The following is a 27265-nucleotide window of genomic DNA, read 5'->3' as shown; positions in this document are numbered from 1 at the left end:
CTTGCATCTCAGGCATAAAAAATGTTATTTAGAACAGGTAAAACATTTGTGCAGTTTTAAAACCTACAAGGTTTCTGCTGCTTCAAAACCAGAATCCTTTTAAAAAAATAATCACAAGTCAGTCTGCGTGCAGAAACGAGACAAAAACCTGCGTTTCTACAAAAAATGAGGCCAGCTGGAGTCGACGAGCATCACCCTGCTGCTGGTTTTAGAACCAGAAAGACTGACCGAAGCAAACGACAGCAAAGAAACAAGAAACGTTCCAAAACTAAAGGAAATTTTTAAAGCACATAAGAAAAAAAAAAACTACAGACAAGAAATACAAACCAACCAACAAAAATTTTAAACAACTCAAATCAAAAGGAGTCAACGCAAAGAAACAAGACAACGGGTGTGTAAAGATAAAAGGCAACGAAGACGAAACAATAAAAGAAAATATTTCAAACCTGAAACTCAAATCAGGAAAAAACAACTCATTATAGGAAAATGGTGATCTCTAAGAGAACCAATGTTAAGCATGGAAAACACCAACTTTAACAAGGTTCATCACTGTAAGAGATGCAAAAACAAGCAAATTCGTGGCACAAAGTAAAACACCTGCAGAAGAGACGAGCCACAGAAGGAAGAAACACGAGCAGCACAAAGAAACGAAGCCAACGAGGGAAAAGGATAAAAACTTCAGCTGGGTATTGATTCCAATTTCAAGAATCGATTTGGTTCCGATTCTCAAGGGTTAGAATCGATTATCGACATCAAAAATGGCCATGTGGACTTTTTCTAGTTTTAAATGTAAAAAGAGCAAATTATGTTAAAATATTACATCGATTTTTGAGCTTATGACTTGATTCAGTTTGATTCTTGGAATTTTTATGAGAATCGATTCAGAGTTGATGAATTAATGTTATTAACACAGCACTACTTCAAAGTTAATAAAAGTTTAATCAAGGTCAAACTTGAATGTAAAATAATCTGTAAACATTAAAAGGAAAAAGTGGAGTTACATCCATCCTTCACTTATCACACAAACTCAGACCAAGAGCCTAAAACCTTCATCTCTTTGATATTTATAAAGTTTTGTTACTATAATCTCTTTATAAACATTAAACACTGTAATAAAGTCAGCCTGAAAATAAAAGAGTAGATGTCGCCCTCGGTAAGCTGGGGGTGGGGTGGTGGAGTGGCCTGAAGGCCCGGGACAAAAAAATAAAGATCAGGTTTCGGGTCAATCAGGCTGATCAGGTTTAGCTGCCAGCAGGGGGCGAAAGCTGCAGGTCAACAACCAAAAACCCTAAAACAAGTTTATTTCTGGTTTTTGTTAGACGCATCCTGATCAAAGGTTTTTGGTAATTTTAGATTGAAACACGTGCAGAATGAAGTCAGAAATCCTTTATGTAATAAGGTTCAATAATTGCCACATGGGTGCAGTGAAAATAAAACCACTAAGTTCAGTCATTAACTTATCTCTAAGATTTGTACAGATTTCTCCTTTTGAGACAAATGACCTGAATTAAAATGTGGCCTCAGGTTGAAACGTGAGTGAAAAAGCAGCCAAAGTCCACAGAAGAGCTTTCTCTGATCAGATCAGCTTTAAAAGATGTTTGTTTTCCAGCTAAAGATCATTTCCATCTTATAAAACCTGAACTGTCTTTTATGAGTTGTGATTAAAACACCTCATGTTTGTGTGTTTTACAGGAAATCTTAAAATTCTCATTAATCACCACTTCCTGTTGTTACGTTTTGGGAAAAAGGAATTTCCTGTTTGTGTCTTCCTTTCAAAATAAAGCCATCATCTCATTTCCTGTCAGTGCCCCTTATCCCATTTCCAGTTCTGTCCCAGTCCTCACTTCTGATTCTCCTCTTCCTCTCGGTCCGTCTTGACGTCAGTACAGCTGTTCTTCTGGTTGACGTCTGATTTTCACTGGTGAGCGTTTGAGTGCTGCTTGAACTGTCGAACAGCTCCTTTGCAGATCAGACAGAACCAATAGATCTGCAGGGGCCACAACAGAGCAGACCCCAGGTTGCACTGCCACGGGGCCGCCAGGGGCACGGAGTACCAAGGGATCGATGCATACCTGCAGCAGCAGACAGGAGGCGCTGTGGTCACTGAGAGAAGCACACTAAATCCTCATTAATAGAATTTTTCTGCCATTTTTAATAGTTATGAATGAACTTATCTGTAGATTAAATTATGCAAAACTCCAACTGTGTTATATAACGATAAATAGATTTAAGATGCAGCAACAAGCCTAGGTCCAAACTGCACTCAGACTAGCCGTTAGCTCATCGGTCTTTAAGGATGTAACGTCTGTTTCGCTGAACAAAGGCGGCTCAGAAAGTCTCACGAAACAAACAAACAAAAACAGAATATCCTGTTAGTTACCAACTTATCACATTTCTGAGAAAAATCCCACACTCGCCGAGCCTTAGTGAGCTTTTAGAGTTCAGAGGACATCATTAAAGATCATTTTAAAATCAGTGATTTAATGGCTGCAGGTATTTAAACATAAATAACACCCTTTTATCTTTTAATATAACCAATCACTTAAACATAACTCACACACATCACATTATACTGGAATTATTCTCTCATTTAACATAAAACACACAAAATAAATCTAACCACCATCCCGTTAACACTAAAACTCCTCCGTTTTATAATTAATCTTTCTTTATGATTTCATGTTAATATGACCAAAAATCATCTGGTGATCAGAACGAGTCCGTTTTCAGGACGATGGGTTAATAATGGGTGATCAGCAGGTCCACAACTTAAAATCGTGATTCTGTCTGGTCTGTGAACTCACCATCGCTTCGCTTTTATTCACCCTAGCAACGATACATTTTCCACAAAGGAGTCAAATTTTCTTTAAAGTATTTATTTAATTAGTTCTTGGGAGATAAATCTGACCGGACTATCTGCTTGTTTAATCGCTTGAGCGTGAGTGATGTTCATGGGACTCGTGACCCACCTGCTGTAGGCGTAGTACAGGTACGGGAAGAGCAGAACCCGACAGCCGAAGAACGTGGCCAGCATGATGACACCGTTTACTTTGTGCAGCAAAGAGCTCTGCTTCTTAAACTGAAGAGATGTGAAGAGAAAACACAACTGATTTCAAAATAATGAAACTAGAATCAGATGAGAGGCTGGTGGGGAAAATAAAACACCAACTAGACAACATGGTCTCACCTTCTGCACCTGTCCTTTCGATCCTGCTGAAAGCTTTTTTCACACATCACACCCAAAACTTTTCTCCACCCAACCTGCTTCTTCACCTCTTTTCCACTCTGCTGCTGTGTACAGTAGACCTTAGGTACTTAACGTCCTCTACCGTCTTTACTTCTACTCCCTGTAACATCACCGTTCCACTTGTGTCCTTCTCATTTCCACACGTGTTCAGACTTGCTGTGACTAATCTTCATTCCTCTCTTTGCCAGCACACATCTCCATCTCTCTAGCTTCTCCTCTACCTGCACCCTGCTCTCACTGCAGATCACAATGTCATCTGCAAACATCACAATTCATGGAGACTCCCGTCTAACATCCCGTCAGTTTGTCCATCACCACAGCAAACAACACGCAGTCCCACCCCCACCATGACCTCCTCTGTCACTCCTGCAGCACAGCTCACTGCTGTCTCACACCTCACTGCTGTCTCACACCTCTCTGCTGTCTCACACCTCACTGCTGTCTCACACCTCTCTGCTGTCTCACACCTCACTGCTGTCTCACAGCTCTCTGCTGTCTCACAGCCATCTCGCACCTCTCTGCTGTCTCGCACCTCACTGCTGTCTCACAGCTCTCTGCTGTCTCACAGCCATCTCGCACCTCTCTGCTGTCTCGCACCTCACTGCTGTCTCACAGCTCTCTGCTGTCTCACAGCTCTCTGCTGTCTCACAGCCGTCTCGCACCTCACTGCTGTCTCACAGCTCTCTGCTGTCTCACAGCTCTCTGCTGTCTCACTGCTGTCTCACACCTCACTGCTGTCTCACAGCTCTCTGCTGTCTCACAGCTCTCTGCTGTCTCACTGCCGTCTCACACCTCACTGCTGTCTCACAGCTCTCTGCTGTCTCACTGCCGTCTCACACCTCACTGCTGTCTCACAGCTCTCTGCTGTCTCACAGCTCTCTGCTGTCTCACTGCCGTCTCACACCTCACTGCTGTTTCACAGCTCTCTGCTGTCTCACAGCTCTCTGCTGTCTCACAGCTCTCTGCTGTCTCACACCTCACTGCTGTCTCACAGCTCTCTGCTGTCTCACAGCTCTCTGCTGTCTCACTGCCGTCTCACACCTCACTGCTGTCTCACAGCTCTCTGCTGTCTCACTGCTGTCTCACACCTCACTGCTGTCTCACAGCTCTCTGCTGTCTCACAGCTCTCTGCTGTCTCACTGCCGTCTCACACCTCACTGCTGTCTCACAGCTCTCTGCTGTCTCACTGCCGTCTCACACCTCACTGCTGTCTCACACCTCACTGCTGTCTCACACCTCACTGCTGTCTCACAGCTCTCTGCTGTCTCACAGCTCTCTGCTGTCTCACACCTCTCTGCTGTCTCACAGCTCTCTTGACCTAACATTCTTCTCTGCCACTCCAGACCTTCTCATGCAGAACTATAGCTCCTCTCTTGGTACCCTGTCTTGGACAGTTTCCACATCTACAAAGACACAATGGCGTCTGACATTCCCTGCTCCTCTCCATCAGCATCCTCACAGCAAATCATCTAGTAGCGTTTTTAGCATGAAACTGTACTTCTGCTTAATGCAACAAATCAAATTTCTAAAACTTTATAATCATGACTTAGTTGCTGGGTTGGAACAGTGAGACTCATCAACTCTATTTCAGCAACAACTCTGCACAGCTCCCTTGTTGTTAGAAATCTGCATCATCTCCCCTTCCTCCCCTTCTCACCCTCTACCATCTTGTTGAACAACCTCGTCCAAACCTCTACAGCCACCTCGGAGACCCTTCCATACCTCCACATGACTATGCCTTCAGTACCAACTGCCTTTCCCCTCTTCATCGTCTTCCTCACTTTATGCTCATGCTTCGTTGCTTTCTGATAACAGTTACCTCCTCTGTTAGTCATTCTTTCATTTTCCTCCTCCATCAACTCTTCAAAGTACTCTTTCAGTCTTCCCATCTGATAGTTATGAATACATCTCCATCCCTGATCGCCCTAACCTGCTGATCTCTGTCTCACCAGCCTGTACACACCAGCCCCTCCCTCCTTACGGGTCATCACAAGCCCTTTACCACCTCTGCCTTTACTTTACTACATGTACCTGTACTCCTGTCTACTCTCTCGAGTCCTCACCATGTCCCACTTCCTCCTAATGAGCTTATGTCCCAGTAAACACTCCTGAACTTCTCCATCACTCATTTTTTGTTTTAAAGCTTTTTAAAGAATTTCAAAATTAAAAGATAGAAGAAACAAATTTCACTACCTAAAAATAAAAATAATGACGAAGACAGAACTTCTGAAACACCTGAAGCTGATTAGTTTTACTCACACACCACCCAAGAGCTAAGCCACCACATCGATGCCTCTGGGGAATGACAGATTCTGGACGAAGTCCGTCTGAGAAACCAGTTTGTGTCACCGTGACCCAACTCTAATGGTTCTGCTAAATCAGAACAGCTCTGCTTCTGTCACTTAACCTCACAAGACTCTTATTAACCTGTGTTTTAATTTCAGATCAATAAAAGTTTTAACTCTGACTCACTTGTTTTGTGTATTTTATCTTTTTCTTTTCTTTTTAAAACTGGTAACGGTGAGTTTTAATGACTGAGATTATAATTTAGTTAAAATATTGGGATTTTTTTCCTCAGTTGAGATTAAAGCTAGAAGTCTCAAAGCGAGTAATTCATCTCCAGCGTCAAATCAGACGGACGATGTTTCCTCCAGCTCAACACGTCTGTCTTTAAATGCCTTATTTTAACATTACATGTTAAAAGAAAACTTCCAATAATTGTAAAATGTTACATATGTAGATGACAGTAGCCTAATTCTGTGAATCCAGCCTCAACTAATCAAGCTCAGAGTAATACATTTAAATAAGAGACAGGCATCAGTGCGAGCCAGGAGCTGCTGATCAGGCGTATTGATTAACTGATCATCTTCAGCTCCTCTGTGGCAGCAGGAGCAATGTTGACTGCTCACTAATCTGGGGGGGTCAAACAGTGGCACCCCCAAGGGGGGGCCTGGGCCACCCCAGTGGCCACACACGAGCAGACCAGTGTTCATTTACAAAAGTCGTCAAAGACATTTTTTAACAGGCCTGGGAACTAGCGTCCGCATCTTCAGAGTAAACATCACAGCTGCAGGAGCCATACGTGTTGTTTTCATTTTCTTTCTGCGTACATGAGAGGAGGCTTGGCCTCATTTGATTGGTTGATTGTGGAAGCACCAGCCTACTTAAGCCAACGCAGATTAGACACTAGGTGGCTGTGACGGGACAAGCAGTTTTTTACTGTGTGGCGAGGACTGTGGCTGTGTGTAACGGACTCTGCGGACTGTCATGGGGCAAGTAACGTATTCATTGAAAACCACTTTAACTGCAGTGAGTGGATCATGGACTTTGTGGAAGAAGACAAGTTAATAAACATCAGAAATAAACACAAGCTGCAATTCTTTTAAACGCATATAAAGACTACCGACCGTCTCAGTAACCAGTAGTGCCAGTGTACAGGGCATTGGTATTACAACAGCTTTAAAGCTGATCTTCACCCATGTGTCACACGTCACGTGATCAGGAAGCAGAAAATCCATGAATTAGATCGTTTTGGAAACGCTGCTGTGGAAAAAAGCGAGGCTCCGACCAGAAAAGCTCCTGCAGCTCGCGCTTCGACAGCGGATTGTGAAAGAACAGAGGAAGCTAGAAACGCGCTGATTCTTCCTGATGTAAGAAGCGGGTCTACTCTTCTTGTAGTGTAGGTGTTTACATGATTATGGAGCACAATGTTCTGTGTCTCTTCAAAAACAGTAAAAACGCTCAAAAACGCTGGCAGTCAGCGGTGTCGGTGCAGGATCGGCTCGGGGTCCTGCGACTGCAGATGACGCCAAAGTAGTTGATTGTCTGAACATGAAGCTTACGGAAGTGGCGTTATCACGTTATGATTTTGATTGGTCAGAACAAACTTGTGGTCATAGTCTTAGCGGTTGTAGTCCTGTAGTCCAAAAATCAACACTTTTTGGAGAAAATATGTTTGCATTTCTAAAGGAAATGTAAAATATAAGCAAATGATAAACGGTGACCCTCAAAAGCTCTTGATGTTGATGAAATGGGGCAAAATAAAATATAAGAACTTTACTAAAAGACACCAAGCAATATTTTGGATCAAAGAACGTATTTACATAACTAAGGAAATAACCAGATGAACTCCACATTAATACAAACAGATGTGGCTTCACATATAAGAACTGTTGTCTTTGTCAGTCCGATGTTGGTTTTATGCAGTTTTACATTCTTTACAAAACAAAGATAATATGGAGTTTTATTAACAAATTACATTTATAAAGAAAACATTTAGGTGTTAACAAACAAGAATTTATTAACAACACTGCTGATGTCTTTCCAAAACGTGTGTGTGAAAGCTGAGTAGGTTTGCAGTCATGTGACGTCATCGGCGGGCGCTGGACCCCGAGCCGATCCTGCACCGACGGGTTTATGTTCACACAAGCTATTAGTTCATAATAATTAATCAGGCATAAACGTAAAACCCAATAAAAATATTCAATTAAAGAGTACATAAGTAATCTGATATATGTAAAGTATAAATTTCTTCTGCTCGCCATTTTCAAAACAAAAGTTTAAGTCTATTGTTTTAAATTTAAAAATAACGTTCCAAACAACTGTTTGAAATGTCTTAAAAATAATGTGTTCTTCAAATTTGAAGAAGCATCCGACGCACCGCCACAGGCGAAACCCTCCTGGAGTAACTACACGGACCAATCTGGTGTGCCACCCCCAACATTTTCTCTATCTGACCACCCCTATGAAAATGACCTGGGGACACCATTGGGGTCAAAGGTCATTTCGTAATCAAATAATTGTAGGACAAACCCCTCTACTAATCCTCTCAGGCTCAAAATAAGTTTTGTTAAAAGGACAAGCAACTAAGTCCTTCAGAGGTACTTCTGAGATAAAACATGCTCATGAAACACGTGTGTGGAGTAACCAGGTAGGGTTTAACGTTCCCGCCTCCAGGGGGCTAAAGACATGACAGCAGGTAGGACGGTAAAGTGTAGTTTTGTCCGAAAGAACCAAAAGACTTTTGGAGCCAAGTACTAAAGTCTGGCTGCTCGACTGATCAGAACACCTAAACTCTACACAAGGGAGCGAAAGTAGCCAAAGAAGGAGACGCTGATCATTTTAATTACATAATAACAAATATAAACCATGAGTAACGTTAAGAGAAAGAGGCAGAATTTGCTGGGAAACAAAATAAAGCTGCTTCTAAAAGTGAAACCATGTCAGCAGGACTGGTTTATGTCCTGTGGGAAGTAATCTGATTACTTGGTGGATTACCTGGATCAACACTTTTCCCAGACAGACGGACGGCGTGCTGAGCTCAGCCAGAAACAAAACTCCCTGGAAGTAATCTCCTTTCCCTCGGCGCCACAGCTGAGAAACAGGAAACTGGTTTAGAACCGACTCAGACCCGACCGTCCCAGGATGAGGCTTCAGTGTTCTGTGGTTGAAGGTTTGATTCTTGCTCCAGATTTAGTAGAACTGTGTTCATTTGTAGTCACACGTTATTTACCAAGTCCAGAACTTGCCCTTCCTGTTGGTTTTAAACTTTTGTTCAGAACAGGTTTTTTAACCTGATGGACTCTCTTGGGTCTGAAGTCGCTCAGAAATCCGTTTTAAAGAACCTAGATCAGGAACTGGTTCGATTCAAGGACTTTAAAACAGCAGACTAGATCATTTTTCTTTCAGATTTAGTTTTCCTGAGCTTTACCCAAAGGAAATGTCACTGTCAGCTTCTGCGTTGCCATAGTTACCAGGGAAGCAGGGAAGCAGAAGGCCACCATGAAGATGTGATGCAGAACCATCAGAAGCTCTCTGCGCAGGTAGCTGGGCACCGCAGCCTTCAAGCCACCGCTGTGTGTCTCCTGATGACCTTTGACCTGTAGCTTGTGCCAGTGACACAGGAACATGGCATAGATGTCGTAGAGGAAGTAAGGTGTGGCAAACAAGATGTATGCCTCCGTCAGCGGGTGTCTGGGGTGCAGAAGAGGAGGGTTTTTGACTTTGCAGCACGTTTGCTTCATTACAGGAAGACGGAGGTGCGACACGGGAGACGCAGTCCATCAAATTCACGAGGCTACTTTGTAAAGAAACGTTTAACTGCTTTTAAATACATCAACAGGATCTAAGCACCTTAAAGGAGGAGGCGGAGCCTCTCAAAGCAACAGTTTTAATAAGAGTCCTCAAAAGGACTCCAAATGTTCAGGTCAAAATTTTATAAAGAACTTTATAAAGAAATCTAGAATCCTCTTGTGACCATAAACCATGACTGGCTTTGAGAAGACAGAAACAGCACAGTGGCTGCTTAAACGAAGCCACAGATAAAGTCGTTTGCCTTTTTCATCCGTCTATATTTCTGTTTTCCATATTTGGTAAAGCGATCTCCAGCAGCTTACAGGCAGCTGAGGCCGTCGTTCAGCAGCAGAACACAACATTCCTGCTGGCGACAGCCCGAGAGGATCGTTGGTCCCACTTGTATCAGAAATGAGTTCAACTTACAGCGGGAATCCAAACAAATGTGATTTAAAACGACATCATGATCCAAAGTGTGAAAATGAGTCTAATAAACGTTGTAAAGCTGAAAATATTTGATTTGTCTGTACAAAATAAAAAACCTGCAATGTTGATGCCTTTGAGCAGTTTTTTCCTTTTTTTTTTCACCTAATTTGGTAACAAAAAAACATGATTGTTGTCTGTTGAAAACTGAGCCTTTCGGCTGGTTTTTGCTGCAGGTGAATGAATGAGGATCCGGTTGGGATTTGATAAACAAATGTGGCTCAGGCCTTTGCTCCACTTTGACTGGTAAATGAGGAAACCACCCTTCATCGCTCCTCCCATCACTCCTCCCATCATGCTCTGCAGGGATGATTACAGACGGACTGAAATAGCTCAGGATAGTTCAAGTTAATCTCAGATTAGTAATTAGATTACTGGGTGACAGCGAATGCTGCTCAAACTGAGTGAGAAAGTGCGTCTGCAAAATTTCAACAAAAATATTTTTATACATTAGAGAGAAGCAGCCCTGGTGAGAATTAAAAATAGAATCAAATTGATATGAAATCTTTTAAAGAGGCATTTTAAATCAGACTGGGGATTAAAAAATAAACGTTAAATGAATGAAGAGAAAATGCAGGATGTGGTCTTCACCTGTCCTCCATTATGTCCCCGCAGGACGAGGCAATGATGCATCCAGCTGATGAGGCCAAGACGGCCTGCAGAGACGACACCAGGCTGAAGAAAACAAACCCGACATTCAGTCTGAACTTTAGGAAGATACACGGTCACATAAAGGTCCATCTTCATGCCGTTTACACAGAACTATTGCTCTGCCTCTGTCAGAACCATAGATGAGCAGAAAATCACAAACAAAACTACAATTAAGTTCAATCATTACAAAATAAATAATAAAGCTCTGAGAAAAAAAATACACAAATGCAGATGGATAGGATGATCACAAAAAACACAAAAACAACATGGAAATACCAACAGCTGACTGTCAGGATGCTCACGCATAAATAAATAAATAAACAACCAGAACAAAAAAAACTTTATTTCATCTTTAGGATCAGAAATCTGCTCTCATTAAACAACAAGTGTGTCATCAGTTTAGTATGAACACGTGTGTGTGTGTGTGTGTGTGTTACCGTGTAGATACAACCACAGCATCGGCTTCGCTCCATCCCACCAGAAGCTTCAGTGTCTGTTTGGACACGAAGAAGAGTCCAGGAAAGAAGACCGATCCAGCAGCCAGGAGGCCCAGCATCCCTGAGTGTGTGTGTGTATGTGTGTGTGCAGGTTTGTAGGGGTTTAGAGATGAGGATCAGAGGGGCGGAGCATCCTGCAGCCACCTGTGACAGGAGGTGTGTTAATGTGTGAGGAGGAGGAAGAGGAGGCTGAGAGCTGAGGCGGTTTACCAAGAAACTTCCTGAATGTGAATCGGCCTCAGAGGTCTGACCCAAAGATGGTCCTCCTCTTCAGTCCACGGAAAATACCAGAAATGGCATTTGGGGGGAGAATAAGACGTTTTCCAACCTTAAAAGCTGCAGCAGATAAACAGAACGAAAGTCGGAAAACAGAACAAACCCACCAAAGATCCAAACCAGAACCTGAAAGGCTCTTCGTCCTCCAGCCGCCGTAACCAGAAAGGACCTCCGATAGAAAAAACGTCAGAAAACTGTTCATGATGGAAAGAAACCAAAAGAAAAACAAAACTGAGCCACAAAAAGGTCTAATCTGAATCTTAATCCCACTCAGATGAAACTGGAGACATCCGAGGATTATTATCCAGTGTCCATTTATTTATTTACGGTCATTCACTACTTTGACTCTAAACATTTTTTTTAAGAAATTCAAGTATTTGTTGGGAACACAAGTCAAAATAGAAACAAAACAGAAAAAAAATCTTTTAGCTAAAACAACGACAAAACATCTGTTTAAAACATCAGTTTCATATTTATAATAATTAACACATCGAGTTTCTTTTCATAGAAGGAAACAATCTAATCTCTACGCAGAGACGCCCGGCGGCTGATCTCAGAACAGAGTGCACGGGAGGAAAAGACCAAAACACGGGTCATCTAGTTCAGAACGGCTGCTAACCTGGAAGGACCTCACTAACGACGACGGAGCGGGAAACGCTCCCGTAACGGCCCCCGGAAAACTCTAACGTGTCTCACGTGATCAATCTGACCCAAACACCCGTCTCACTGATCCTCCGTCCAGTTCCTGAGCCGCTTTTGTTGTGGAATGAAACTTTTGTCATATTTTATGGAGAAAATCAGATTTTAACGCGCAGCAGCTACAAACACGTCCTAAATGTTCGGGTTGTCGTGTAGAAGTAGAGTTATTGCTTTTCCATTTCTGAATAAAACCAGAACCATCCAGCAGTTTAACGGAGGCAGCTCGTTTTTCTAGGAACTCTTAAAAATGCGCAAAAAATAAAAGATGAACCCATCAGCTCTACTTGAACTTGATGAAGATTCAGCTTCACGCTGATTTAAGGAGGAAGGAGAAATAAATATTCGTAAAGAAGGGAACGTTAAAGCGTTTCCCCCCCCCGACCAGAATGAAAACGCCATCACGTCTAAAAGTCACCTGAGAGATTTGATTCAGTCACTCGAGGACACGAATAAAACCAGTGAGCATCAACGTGTTTCTAAAACAATCGTTAAACTTCAGTGCTGCAGAAGTCTTTAGGGAACCGTTACGACATTGTCCCGACTCCAAAGGAATTAAACTAATTATCACAACAAAAACAAACCCAATAAGAAAATCACCTCCTAAGATGAATTAAATTAAACCACAAAGCTTCTGTCAACAAACTCAACCATTGCACAGCATTCAAACCCAAATGCTCTCCACGGGGTAATAAATATACACATGCAGATATACAAGTGCGTCTCTGTCGTCACGGAGACGTGCCGCCATCCTGAACAGGGCGAGCTGAGGTTTCACTACAGGAGGCTGAGAGGAGTACTAACACATCTGAGGCTGTAGCTTCTCCTCACAGAGCAGCTGATCCAGGATCTGCAGGTTCCTCCAGAGACTCCGGTTTCCACCGCCGCCTCGGCCCGTTTTTATACTGTAAACGACGCCTGCTGACTCAGAAACGTCTGGTCCAACAGCTCTGGCTCTGAGCAGCACCTGCTGCAGACGAGACTAAAGCCAGAGGAACGCTGATCCCTGGTTCTGGTTCTGCACCGGCTCCTCGTCGCTCGGTTAGAGCTGAACTGAGAAATCCGACACAGACCCATGTTTTTTAACCTACCAGGACATAAACTGGCCTTTTTGAAGAACTGGTTAGAGTTCAACAGCAGGAGTCTGTTGAAACAGAAAACTAGGAGTATTAAATTAAAAGCTTTAATTAAATGATTTTCTTGCTAAAATAGTTTTCCAGAAGTGAAAATCAAGCTTCGCCTCGTTTGTCTCTTTTGGACCGTTTGTCAGAACTTCAAACGGAGAGAATCGCCTCCTCAACTTTAGAAAACAGTTCCTGTTTGCTGGATGAATATTTCAGCAGCTGCAGAAACATTTCAGAGTTTGAAGAGAGGAACTGAGATGAAAGCAGGACGTTAAAAGCTGGGGTTAAAGGTCATAACCTCCTCTTTAAAAAGGACTCGACCGCAGCGGAAACGGAGACGCAGAGGAACCTTTAGAACATCGGGAACATTTTCCGGGACTCGGGACCTTGTAAAATCTTATTCCAGGTGAATCCTGTTCATGTGAATCAGTGCGTCCTTGTGTCTTTTGATGGTCCATCATCATCATCATCATCATCATCATCATCATCAACAGGACACCTGAGCCAGAAACTACACAGGAAACTAAAACAGCAGCATTTTACCAACAGCTTCCATCCCTCAGAACCAAGAGAGGAGCTGCGAGGTAAAACAGGAGGAATGACGGGACGTACTTTCAGTTCGGGTTTGAACGTCCTTCGGGATTTCAGCTCGATTTTCTTCAAAAGATTTGAGGTAACTGAGGCGATCACAGAGAAAACAAATAATGGGTGGAACACCAAATAACTTAACAAGAACCCCTCCCTGTGGCAGCAGGTTCAGAGGACTCAGACGGCAAGAAAGTGGGAGGCGACGACATGATGTGATGATAAATGTGTGAGATCTTCTCACAAAACGAGTTCCTGTCATTAATTTCAAAAATAAAACCGCCTGATGACAAAACTAACTCCCAATGACACAGATGCTGATGTGGAGCTGATCCAGGATCAGTCGACTCACGAGTTTTCCCCAGAGGGATAAGTAAAAAGGACAAACGTGTTGGTTAAACCTGCTACATCTGTTAAAGTTGCATTAGTGTTGCCATGGCGACGCCCAAAGACGCCACGAGACAAAAACAGTGGGTGATGTGTTCAAAAAGCATAAAAAAAATAAAACGCTTGGCGGCATTTGGCGACACGTGATGTCACATGAATCCTGTTGGAGCGGAGTGATGGTGGATTGTTCCCTCAGGGCAGGAGTGACCTAAACCAGATCTACCCTAAAGGTTCCACATGCACGGGAAAACTACATCTAGTACAGGGTTCAGTCCCCCCCCCCTTCCTCCTTCAGCAGCATGTTTCATTAATTCAGCACCAAAACGCTTTGAGGATCACGTGCTCCGGTGGTCCGAGGTCTGAACTTTAGGGAACTTTGTGGACCGAAGATTTATGAAGTATTTGAGGAGTGTCGATTCCCTCCAGACGAAGAAGAAGAAAAGAAGAAAAAAGTGTTCCAGATGAATCCGGTTGGGAGTGCCATCGTTCCTGGTGATGAAGAGAAGTGCTCATCTCTCCTCCTTCCTGGAGACCTTGGAGGAGTGCCATGCGGTGGATCTGAGGACAAACAAGAAGAGTTCAGGTTTTACTGACCTTCACACACGATGGAGACACAAAGCTCTGCTTTCATTAGAGGTTATTTCTCTCTGATGGGTAAAATAAACAGACTTCCAACTGTCTGACCTGATGAAGGTCTTGAAGGCGGCGCTCTGCGGGTTGATGCACAGCGGCACCCGTTTGCCCTGCTGATGCTCTGTGATGAAGCGATGGATCAACTCTGAAATTTAAACAGTCATAAGTTCGTCTCTCAAATGGTAAGAACGCACATTTCAAATGTTTGTGTTTAGTCCAGATTTATGTTTCTAAACTTTAGATTTCCATCCTAACAAATAACCAGCAGTGTAGATAAACCATCATCAACCCTCACCTTTTCCCTGCCACACAGACAGCAGGCTGTTCTCGTAGCTGTGGCTGAACGGTCGCTCTGCTACCGGCTCAAAGTCGCGGGTGTAAACTCGACCGCTGGGAACGGAATAGCAGCACTGACACATGCAGGTGTGGTAACGCAGCCGCCCTTCGTCCAGGTACGGGTGGGACAGCGCGTCGCTGCCGGAAATCCTTTTAGCCTGGAAATCAGAAAGCTTTTACTGGATCCGCCAGATGCAGAAAACCAGATGTTCTCAAAAATCTCAGAGTGGATCATTGACACCATCTGGAGACGTCCACTCACCGGATCAAAGACCAGCATACGACAGAGAAGGTGCACGGCTTCGTGTGTGGCTCCGTCCGACAGCATGTAGAGGACCGACAGCGACGGCTGGGGAACCAAACAAGATATCAAACAAAACTGAGATTTTATCCAAAATCAGACAAAAACTCCGCAATCAGTCAAGAAAAGCTTAGATCAGACGCCAATCCAGTACCTGTCTGAGACAAACCCAGCTAGTGAGAGTTTAACCAATACACTCACCTTACCCAGATCATAAATGTTAAAAAAAAATCTAAAGAGCTGAATGAATGAATGAATGAATGAACAAAAGAACGAACGTACGTACGAATGAATGAACAAATGAATGAACGAACAAATGAACGAACAAACGAACGAACGAACAAATGAACGAACAAATGAACGAACGAACGAACGAACAAATGAACGAAAGAACGAACAAATGAATGAACGAATGAACGAACGTACGTATGTACAAATGAACGAATGAAAAAATGAATGAATGAAAAAACAAACAAACAAACGAACGAGGACAGCTAATCAAATCTAATTCTGTATAAATATTTTTAAAACTTGAAAGTTTTGAAAACATTTAGACTTTTCTGGTTTCATCTCTCTCCAAGAAGCTTCTTCGGTTCTAGGACTCGGGTTGGCAGCAGAAGGCTTAGCAGTTGTTTCCAGGAGCAAACACTGATTGTGCTGAAAGTTTCTCTTCAAAAGGTAAAGTTAAAACGTGTTTTTGTCTAAGTTAAGGCAAGGTTATGGTGCTTTTCCCCCCAGATCATGTAGCCAGCAGCACTCATGACTACATAAACAGCCAATCCATGTGATCTGTATCGGCTATCGGCCCTCGGGGTGACCGGTTATCAGTGATCAGAGTACCTCGAGTGTAAATGTGACAGCTGTGTTTAAGATGAAGTTAAAAAAAATGTATAGAAATATATAGCGGAAAAAAAATGCTGCATTTATAAACAAATTGGTGAATTTCTTGTAATTTCTTGCATATTTGACACACACACACAGCTGTGCTCCACAGAAAACCACTGTGCTGCTGCAGGAGTTTAGATTTCAGGGAAAAAAGTAATCAGACAGGAGAACTACAGCCTAGGAGGTGTTTGTTAAGAGGTCAGTGATGCAAAACAGAAAAGGCCGATGAGCAGCTCTAGTCTGATCAGTTGAGTTACTGACTGAGAGGGAGGTAGACTGCAGGGTGACAGATGTGTTCAACACAAAAAGAGCACATTCCTGCAGCCGTGGAAGAAAACCTGTGTGTAAGAGATGAAAACGACACCTGAACACACGTGAGGGTGCTGCTGACGTACCGGTTTGTGGGGCCCCCTCAGGATGTGGGCTCGGGCTCCTTCACAGGCCGACGTCAGAGCCAACTGAGGCGGCGTTCCCAGCAGGTCTGTGATCAGATCCAACTGAAGCCAACAGGAACAAACATCAGTGAGCAGCAGCTTCTGGTTGTGTAAGAAAATGCAAACTTTCCTCTTCTCTAAGCCATAATTCTCTAAATATACTTAATTTGGTTTTACTTTAGAAACAGCTTCATATAAAAACTTGATCACATATTTCTTCATAGTAAAAATGGGCACTTGTGTCTCTTTTCATTTTGCAATAGATAACCGTCACATTGTGCATTTTATACCAAAACTGTCAAAAACTACACGTCTTACAGAAGAACAGAAGCTGAAATAAATCAAAATTGAGTCCAAGCCTGGTCCTCGAGGGCCACTGTCCAGCATGTTTTAGCTGTTTCCCTGATTCAGTGGCTTAATTATCACTTCAGCAGCTCATCAAGCTCTGCAGAAGTCTGTCAATCACCCACGGATAAAATCAGGTGTTTCTGCTCGGGCGACAGAAACGCCTTAATGGGGGTTACTGTAGCTTTTCACTAACCAATCAGAATGGGCATCAAAATACGTCATTTTCCCAGTCAAAGTAAAAGTCTGCACTAACCGACTGTGTCGCACCGCCACGGCAAAATAAAAGCCGCCTCACAATACATTTTTGTTGATTTTTTAAAGATATTTTTATGACTCCAACTTGTTCTTTCCATTTCGGATCTTTATTCCGGGTTACTGTTGGCCACAGACCACGCCTTAACTCAGTCACTAAACAACCAAACCGGAACTCTCCACACAACCGGCCAAGAACACCTCCTTCAACATAAAAGTCCAACCATAACAAATCGTAACTCGTTGCACTATTGTAAAACAATGTAAAGTGTAAAATACATAGCCCGTGTTTGCACACTTACACTAACCATAATCGTAGTTTGAAATTATTTAAACATCACGAAACGTTTCAATTCTACTTTATTTTGAAAAGCCACTGGCTTCTTCCTGTCTAGCTGCGGCGCTTTGGGTGGGCTTCTTATGAGAGACCGTGCAAAGTAGAGGAGAAAAGTCTGTGTCCCGTTTCAGGTTTAATATTTGTATAAATTGTGGATAAAGCAGGGGGCGGGACTTAAACGCCGGTTCGGGTTCAGAGAGCGTGGAGCGCGCTCACGCCGAACCGGCAACACAAAGAGAAAGGGCAGGGTGAGCACAGATCAATAACTGTATAAAAAGGACGGCGAATAGGTAGATGAGTGGAGGAAATATCTTATTTTGAAATATCGGAGGTGAGGTAACATTTCAGGAGCGAATAGGAAGAAGGGGGCGTTCCCGTTTACGAACCAAAACGCCTCTTGTAGCGGCTGGCTGGATAATATTTAGGGAGGGAGGGAGGGAGACAGAGCTCCTGTTAACTCTGGTTTATCCCTTGAGTTGAGGAACCGTCAGAAGAATATAATAAAACTAAGATAATAAAAAAAAGATAATTTTGATCAAACTGAATTAAAAAAAAGTACAATAAAAATCAGCTGTTGATTGGATTTGGCCTATTTTCACCATAATCAGCTAAATTGGTGAAATTTGTTTTTATATCTGAACACATAATTGCCAAGATGCAAAGAAACCACCGTTTTCATAAGTCTGTAAATGCACCATTACTGTTTGCATCTGCAGTCGGCGTGGTACCAGACTTTAAGCCCAGGATGGGTGCATCCCTCACCTGCTGAATGGGGCTCTGAGCCTGGAACAGGATGCGTCTTCCCAGCAGCTCTGCGAAGATGCAGCCCACCGACCAGACATCGATGGCCGAGCCATAGTGCCGGCAGCCCATCAGAACCTCTGGTGCTCTGTAGTACTGAGTCACCACCTCCTGGGTCATGTGACGTGATGGGTCAGGCTCCTCCACACGAGCCAAGCCAAAGTCACAAATCTAACCAAACACAGAACAATGTGTAGGAGTCGTTTTGTGTACGATGTCGAGCCGTTTGACGTTAAAATAAGAAGGTCCAGAACTTTGATAAAAACACGACCCCAATAACTCATAAGGAGCAACATTTCTGTGGTGACAAATAAAGATCATTCATAAACCACAAAGACGTCTGCATTTTCATCACCTTCAGTAGACAGTTACTGTTGACCAGCAGGTTTCCAGGTTTGATGTCTCTGTGCAGGATCCCAGCAGAATGCAGGTACTTTAAACCTAAACGAGGAAACCGAGCAGAAGCAGATCTTCCATCAGGTGAAGTTCACTCATATCATCTACTGAAATAGCCATTGTATGCCAACGAATGACAATCTCACGAGGACCTGTCTAAATGTTTATGTAGAGTTTATACAGGTCATTTCAGTAAATCTGCTGCGGTCTCTAGTATTAACGAATGCCTCGCGAGGTGTTTCTGTAGGGAAAAAACTGATGCTCCTGTTTCAGGAAGTAGAAGGTAATTGGACGAGTATTCATGATATTTAAACATAGTGCCTCTGATTGGCTAACAGCAGTATGACTGTTCAGCAGACTCCGTTTGATCTGCAACAGCGATGTTTCATCTTCACAAATAACAATAGCCTGGAGGAGTTCTGCTGTGTTGGAATGTTGCTAATGCTAATGGTTAGCTTCTACTGGGCGGAAGTGTACTCTGCTCTCATGGCTGCAAAAGTCAACAACAGCCTTCCCCGCCGAGATGAGCGAGTCATGAATATTAATTTATAGAGGTGCTGAAAAAAATCGATTCAAGTCTGAATCGTCGACGTCTTCCTCCGCTTATCCGGGTCCGGGTCGCGGGGGCAGCATCCCAACTAGGGAGCTCCAGACCGTCCTCTCCCCGGCTACCTCCACCAGCTCCTCCGGCAGGACCCCAAGGCGTTCCCGGACCAGATTGGAGATGTAACCTCTCCAACGTGTCCTGGGTCGACCCGGGGGCCTCCTGCTGGCAGGACATGCCCGAAACACCTCCCCAGGGAGGCGTCCAGGAGGCATCCTGACCAGATGCCCAAACCACCTCAACTGACTCCTTTCGATCCGGAGGAGCAGCGGTTCTACTCCGAGTCCCTCCCGAATGTCCGAGCTCCTCACCCTATCTCTAAGGCTGAGCCCGGCCACCCTACGGAAGAAACTCATTTCGGCCGCTTGTATCCGCGATCTCGTTCTTTCGGTCATTACCCAAAGCTCATGACCATAGGTGAGGATTGGGACGTAGATCGACCGGTAAATCGAGAGCCTGGCTTTCTGGCTCAGCTCCCTCTTCACCACGACAGATCGGCTCAGCGTCCGCATCACTGCAGACGCCGAACCAATCCGCCTGTCGATCTCCTGATCACTCCTACCCTCCCTCGTGAACAAGACCCCGAGATACTTAACCTCCTCCACTTGCGGTAGGACCTCTCCCCCGACCCGGAGTTGGCAAGCCGCCTTTTTCCGGTCGAATCGGGATTCTTATTTATAAAGGTTCAGAATCGATTCACAAAGGTTCAGAATCGATTCCAAGAACTCAAATATTTGGCATGTTACAGGTTTGAGATGCACTTTCTTGATCTTTGTTAGGAGAGTCAGTACTCCGATTACTTTTGTGGCCCCATAAATTGAGATGATTTATGTTTGAATCTGCTGATAAGAGGGCACTCGGATGTCATTTTTTCCATACTCAGAAATTTGAGATATTCTCATATTTTTTTTCTAAGTTGATGAATGAGTACTCAGGATTACTCATGTAACTTGTTTCCACACATACTTGAAAATTATTTGACCGTATTACTTTCAAAGCTACTGTTAGGTAACTACAGATTTGTTATATTTTACAAGGTAAGAAAAATAAATGTTACCTTTTGGTCAAAAGATTGTTTCTGTTTACAGTTTTAGAATCACTTTATTTTACATAGTAAATTAGCATTTTTGGAGCACGACCAGTTTAAAGTCTAATAAAAATGTCCCATAGCTTTAACTAACTTGTACAACAAAGTAGTTCATCCTGGAGCCGACACTTTTTGTTAATACTGATTGTGAATCGATTTAAATTGAGAATCGAGAATCGATTCTGAATCGAATCAGCACCCCAAGAATCGGAATCGAATCAAGACATCCCTCGTAATTTACAATGTGACATAGACCTGTGAGGCATTTACTGGCTTGAGCGTTTCTATCAGCAGCTAATGCCGGAAATAGGGGTAGAAGACTGTTTTAATGTACAGCCTGCATGTGAAACTCACCGCTGTAGATTGTCATATTTAATATAAAAAAGGACAAATCATACACATTTCACAGTGAACGTCTGAGGTTTGGTAACAAAAACAAAAGTTTCTTTTAAAATCCCAGAAGTTTCTGAAGCCTGAGCTGGACTAACACTGATTATACTTCAGATACATGGTGTTTGTTTATCTCAGAAGCTGTGTATCATGCAGTTTTATGGGGGAAAACCCATAAATCATGCACCTAATGTGTGGTGCTGTTAAAGATAACTAGTTCGGGTAATAATCACTTACAAAAAGGTTCCCCCTTGAGAAATGAAAAAAACAATCCACCAAATGAGATAACTGGTCAAGTTAAACTGTCTGGAATCAGAAAACCTGACCAAAAGGATTCACTCACCTCGGAGGATCTGATACAGGAAGACCTTGATGTGGTCGGTGGTGAGAGGCTGAGGAGACACGATGACTTTGTGGAGGTCGCTCTGCATCAGCTCCGTGATCACGTAGCTGCGAGGCGGGTGGATGTCAAAGAAAAAAATAACAAACGCTCACACATGAATCGACCTCCGCCTACACGAGCACGACCCAGCTCTGAGCAAAGGTTCTTATGTTCGGAACAGAATCACGATAAATAAAGCCAAACATAACATCCGCTCTCATTAAAGACACACCAGCATCCAGCTGCACATCTGCAGCAGTGAGCTGGACACGGACCAAAAAGCAGCGGCTAAATAGAGAAGTAAACGAGCGCAGTTAACGAGGAGAAACTGGGACAGACACGGCGAGGAATTAAACAGAAGCAGTGGGTCGGAAGGACTTGGACCCGATTCTGGTTCCTTATATGAAAGGATACATCTCCTCAAAGCAGTCAATCTGTGGAGGCTGCAAAATGTCCAGAGCTGACAAAACCTGCAGAGGAACAAAAAACAAACAAAACACACACTCAGCCACTTATCAGCACCTAAACGTTGCACCTCAGATGTTTTCTGGCCACTACATTGTCATGTTTGAAGAAGCACAGCATCCTCAGCTCTCTGAAGACCCTCTTGCAGGAAACCAGATTCTGGAAGACGTTTGGCATCTTCTTCAGAGCCACCTTCCGACCGTCCCGAGGATCGGTGACCGACCTGCAGAAGAAGCGTTTCCTGAGTTATATAGCTACTCGCTTCAATCACAAACACAATCTACAATGCTCTACACGTTCTACATATTTAAAGAAAATATTGGTTTCGTATCTTTACCCATCTTTAGTTGGAATTGTTGTAGATTTTAAAGCCTATTATGCTCAATAATATGTGCCCAACGATGACTAATGCTAGTCCTAAACCAGAAATCCTGGAGGACAGGTAGGTATCCTGCGTGTTTTTGTTGTTTCCCTGCTCCAACACACCAGATGTTAATCAGCAGGTGATTAACAGGCTTCTGCAGAGCTCGGTGAATTGCTGAACAGGTGGTTCAACCACTGAATCAAGTGTTTGAGCAGAGAAACAACAAAAACATGCAGGATACAGGCCCTCCAGGACCAGGATTGAGAACCCCTGTGCTAAACCATCTTCTAACAAATAAACCTTTTCTTTTAAGTGCATGTGAGATAAGTTCTTTTGCAACGTCAGGGGGTCAAAGCAAATTCAGGTGACCCGACTAAAGCAAGCTGCCATTCTAGACGTTGTCAGGAATTCTTATCTTCAGTTTATCTCCGTGCACCGACATTGCAACAGTTCTGTTGACAGTTCATAGAGCTGATTTCTTCTTTGCTTGGTCTGATGACACTCTGGCAATCATCACAACCTTCAGTTCTTCACCTCAAACCAGAAGCCAAAAAAATGACCCACAAACACAGAAAAGTGCTGTCAGTTCAGCTCATTAAGACACACTTTAGACATACTTTAGGACGTGGATAAATAACTCCTTTCATGAATGTCGTGTTTTTCCTCACACAAAGTTGCACAATGTTTTTCTATTTCCCTTTGACATTTTTAGTAGGATATTAAAACCCATCTGATTTAGTTGCCCTTTATTTTCTGAGTTTGTTGACTGTGACACATTCCTGATGTTTCCAAATCAATTACTGACTTTTTGAAATCTTTCTAGAATAAATGAGTGGTTATAAAATTCACAGAAGTTTTAACTGTTTTAACTATATTTACCAAACAACCCCAAAGGCACCATAACCGATGGGTCGGTCTGGCTCCATCTCTGCAGGGCTGGGCACCTCACTGGCTGGGTTGCTGTAGGGCTGAGGCACCGCCGCTCCCCCGCCGGTGCTTCCTCCAAGTGCTGTGGGGTGACGGGGGGTTCCAGCTGGGGCAGTGGGTCCAGTCAAGCACGGTGTAGCACTGAGGCCAGTGGAGGGAGCTCCGCAGGTGGAACCCACGCAGAAATACTTGTGGCCCAGCTCAGAGCCTGGAAACAAATCTCCACAAACGGTCTGCTGGCCAGCACCGTGAAATGCCATCCTCCTCTCACAGAACCCAGAAACACTCCACTGTATGGGAGCTGGACTGAGCTGCTGCTGCTCCCGTTTAGGCACGGAGGAACTCCTCACTCAGCATCATCCATCAGCTTCCTGCAGATAAAATAAAAACAGAATAGTTGCATGATAACAGAAAAACATGAGCAAACATTGTTGATTATTGTAATGACATCCATCACTCCTCTCTTCCTGTTCTGTCATCATGATACACACAGCACACGCTACATGCTTCAGAATCGTAGTGAACCCATTAGATACGCCCAAATTATTTACAGAGATGTGGAGCTTGATTATTTCATGAATTCTTAGCAAATTTGTAAATATTGACATTACCCACATTGGTACTGTGGTGACACGTTATATTGTACAGCCCCAAAGAATATGTCTCCAATTTACTTTAGCATCTGAATCAGAATGCGTTTATTTTGTGTTCCACGAATATGTCAAACAAAAATCCTAAAAACATCATGGTCTTACACACGAAACAGATTTAAGCAGCGTGTGAGGTTTTAGATCAACACTGTTCAGCACTTGTATAACATGCATGGTGGTCGACCTGAGGCCTGAGTCTCTAGTTGTTTTCTGGTGGTAATCATTGATGTGTTTCTATGTAAAATATAAAAATACAACGAACTGTTGCGCTTTTGACAAGTTATGTCACCACTGTAAATAGCAATGCCGGGATGGAAAAAAACTGCAAAGCTTTACAGCAGCAGGTGTAACATTAAATGATGTGACCCAGATACTGGAGAACCTCCGTTAGCTTAAAAATGTTCTCATGTTATCAATTTTAATAATCCTAGCATTAATTACAGCTAATTGCCGGTTTAAAATGACCACAACCCAGCCTGGAGAGAGTTGTCACCAGATTAAAAGGTAGATTAAAAAAAAAAAACGTTTGTAAGATTCTGAAGTGAAGCCAGACCGAACCGAGCCGTGATGCGTTTGCAAACGACAGAAAAATCGCAAACTAAGGCAAAAATATAACTATTGAACACCACAATGTACATGGTAGAATAGTTAAAGCTACTTAGTTGAACAGGAACCAGCGATTTAAGTTACCTTTGTTCATAGCAGGCTGCTGGTTATCTAAGCTAAAAGTCAAGCTAATCGAGTCGATTGGACATAAACTAAAATATAAATGTATCTCATTGGTAACAATATCCACCTTATGAGCAGCAGATTGGTCATTAACAATCGAACACTGACAATATAACTCCTTTAGATATATTCAACTAGATCTGATGCTAACCAGCTGTTCGAGCTAACTAGTAAATCCCATCGATGCTGTGACCCACATAACGATCACTTCTTTAACAGTCACCAATATATTTGTTAAAAGAGGCCGTTCTTTGGTTTAAATAGAAGTACAAACCTAGCTTTTGTAAACGGTTGACATGGCACAAAATCCGACTTTTGAAGGCGGAACAGCTGAGTTCGAAGCTCGTCGCCCCGGTTCTTCCGGAGCTAGCTTCTGCTAGCTCTTTGGTTCTTGGTGGCTGTCCATCGCCTCGTTATATCCACCGTGTTAGCGAGCCATAGAGGCGGATTCTGAGGTTTCTGGATGAAGGTTCATCCAGCTAAACCTTTGAGCTCGGGGTTCCTCCAACCCAACCGGTGGTCGGTTTTACAGCGACAGCTACAGCTAGCTGTCGGAAGGAGGAGCTGGAGAAGCCGGGTGGGGGAGGGGCGGTGCTCATTGCGCTGTAAACAACGATAACCGGCGGAGAGGAGCTGACCGGGCCGAGCGGGTGGAGAAAACATGGCCGCATCGAGGAGGACACTCAGGGGCTCATCGAGCTGAGAGACCAGGGGCCCACCGAGCAGGAGAGCCTGAAACCCAGAAAATTAGAGGAGCAGAAATCTACAACAGCTAAAAGTAAAGCTAAAAACATTAAAGTACGTGTTAAATTGGAGGGACTCTTCGCTTCCCAGCTTGTCTGAAGCCTTGGCACAAAAAATTACCACAAAGACATGCAAAATTAGGCAAAGACACAGAACATTAAAGATGATCAAACAAACCAACTGGAAGTCAGAAAACAGCCAGTACAAAAAAATCACCGTAAAATGTAAAAAAGTAAAAAATGAGACAAGCAAAAGTGTTTGGGATCACATGTGATGATGTATTGCATTCTGGGATGTGCACAGATGTGTCTGGCCTAATGAGTGTAAACAAACCATGAAAACAAACAGTATGTTGCAGAGAAGAAGCAGATTTGGGAGAATGGACATGTTAAACATGTTAAAATCCCCTAAATAATACGGAATATATGAGTATGTGTTAAGTCGGAAACCGGTATATGGACAAAATCAATTAATGGTTTGGATCCATATGAAAGACCCAAGACAGAGCACCAACGGCAACTTGTTGCTGCCGCAGCTCTGCATTACAGACATTTTTAACTATCTTGTTTGTGGTGTGAGCGGATGTAAACATCTGGATGAGAAGTAAACGTTACATTTGCTGGTTTTTGTAGTAAAACAATAAAAATTGTCATGTCATTGAAGAAGTGTAGCAGGAAAAGTTGTATCATGTGTCAGTGCACCTGCATTAGCCAATGGGTATGTGTGTGTGGGTGTAGCCTATGTCTATGTTGTGTGTGTGTTGCGGTTAAAGGACACAATGTATAAAAAAAATGTACACCATCTTTAACCTACCAGAATGAAAATACTCCAGAGGGTGATGTTTGGTCACCTTACAGCTGCGAGCCAACGAGGCTTTGTTGTTAGATGCTTGGTCTCCATGGTTATGCCTCCAAGCAAGAAACAGGTGAAAAGTTTTTCCACCATTTTCCCTGGCGATCACATGTTGAACCCCACAACACAGCAACAATTTACCATAGATGCATAATATAAGGGATCAAATGAATATTAGATATTAGATATATTATTATTAAACCACAAGAATGAGTCCGAGCATGCATTTGTCAGTAGCAACTTGTAAGAATTCGTAAGCTGCCAACATAAAGGCCGCATCGGTGATAACGACACGATCACGAGCCCTACGAGTTACTCCAAAAAAAACGAATTAGAGGATCTAGAAGAGTTGCAAAAAAACCCCCACAAAACAAGCATTCTATGCATCAATCCATTATCATCCGTTTATCCGGGATTGGGATTCGGGGGCAGCAGCCTAAGCAGAGAGGCCCAGACTTACCTCTCTTTTGAACGGTCTTCCCAAAAATGCTGTGAAGCAACTGCAGCTTAATGTTGCTGCTAGAGTCTTAACAAGAACCAAGAGAGCCGAGCACATCACTCCTGTTCTTAAATCTCTGCACTGGGTACCGGTAATCTACCTAATCAATTTCAAAGTACTTCTACTAGTTGATAAATCACTCAATGGCATGGGGCTAGAATACATGTCAGATCTCCTTCCTGTACATACACTCAGCCCTCTGAGATCCTTAGGAAACAGTGTGGTAGCTGGGTCAGCACTTTCTGCACTGTAACTGCTCACTCTGTCAGTTTCTTTTTAACTTTTCAGTGTTATTTTCTGTCATGATGATTTTATTATTCTTGCTAATGGAAAGCACAATCCCTCTCCCCAGCCACTTGGGCCAGCTCCTCCAGGGGAATGCCAAGGCGTTCACCGGTCTGCCAAGAAACATATAGCGCTTACACATTAGTGTCGGCATGGTCAGGGTTTGGTCGGGCTGGATGGCGTGAGTTTGGGGTGGTACGGGCAGTGTAGCATTCACATAATCCATCCAGCGTGTCCTGGGTCTTCCCTTGGGTCTCCTCCCTGCTGGACATGCCCAGAAAACCTCACCAGGGAGGAATCCCAATCAGATGCCCGAGCCACCTCAACTGGCTTCTCTCAATTTGGAGGAGCAGCAGATCTACTCTGAGCCACTTCCAGATGACCAAGCTTCTCACCCTATCTCTAAGGGAGAGCCCAGACAGCCTGTGGAGAAAACTTGTTTTAGCCACTTGTGTCTCATTCTTTCGGTCACTACCCAAATCTTGTGATCACAGGTGAGGGTTGGAACGTAGATTCGCCGGGAAATCAAGAGCTCTGTCTTCACTA

The 27265-nt window shown here is 43.4% G+C and overlaps 3 protein-coding genes across 3 annotated transcripts in view; 1 reads left to right on the top strand and 2 right to left on the bottom strand.

Moving 5' to 3' along the window:
* Nucleotides 1–27265, top strand: part of LOC107373895 (heat shock 70 kDa protein 1) — a 230475-nt gene that overhangs the window by 78908 nt on the left and 124302 nt on the right. The window lies entirely within an intron of this gene.
* LOC139069986 (ceramide synthase-like) lies at nt 1691–11213 on the bottom strand. Its single transcript, XM_070551482.1, has 6 exons — nt 10891–11213; nt 10394–10477; nt 9001–9220; nt 8525–8620; nt 2970–3079; nt 1691–2072 (listed from the first exon to the last, which is right to left on the bottom strand). The coding sequence occupies exons 1-6, from the start codon at nt 11007–11009 to the stop codon at nt 1916–1918; spliced, it is 786 nt and encodes a 261-aa protein (XP_070407583.1). The 5' UTR covers nt 11010–11213; the 3' UTR covers nt 1691–1915.
* On the bottom strand, nt 13929–24840 carry nlk1 (nemo-like kinase, type 1). Its single transcript, XM_070551481.1, has 12 exons — nt 24614–24840; nt 22913–23331; nt 21763–21892; nt 21619–21674; nt 21166–21272; nt 18701–18786; nt 18307–18516; nt 16569–16670; nt 15250–15336; nt 14947–15145; nt 14703–14796; nt 13929–14576 (listed from the first exon to the last, which is right to left on the bottom strand). Exons 2-12 carry the CDS (start codon nt 23218–23220, stop codon nt 14528–14530), a joined length of 1428 nt encoding a protein of 475 aa, XP_070407582.1. The 5' UTR covers nt 23221–23331; nt 24614–24840; the 3' UTR covers nt 13929–14527.

The sequence above is a fragment of the Nothobranchius furzeri genome, chromosome 5 (assembly GCF_043380555.1).
Source record: "Nothobranchius furzeri strain GRZ-AD chromosome 5, NfurGRZ-RIMD1, whole genome shotgun sequence".
NCBI classification, from domain to species: domain Eukaryota; kingdom Metazoa; phylum Chordata; class Actinopteri; order Cyprinodontiformes; family Nothobranchiidae; genus Nothobranchius; species Nothobranchius furzeri.
This window is presented reverse-complemented; position numbering and strand designations above follow the sequence as displayed.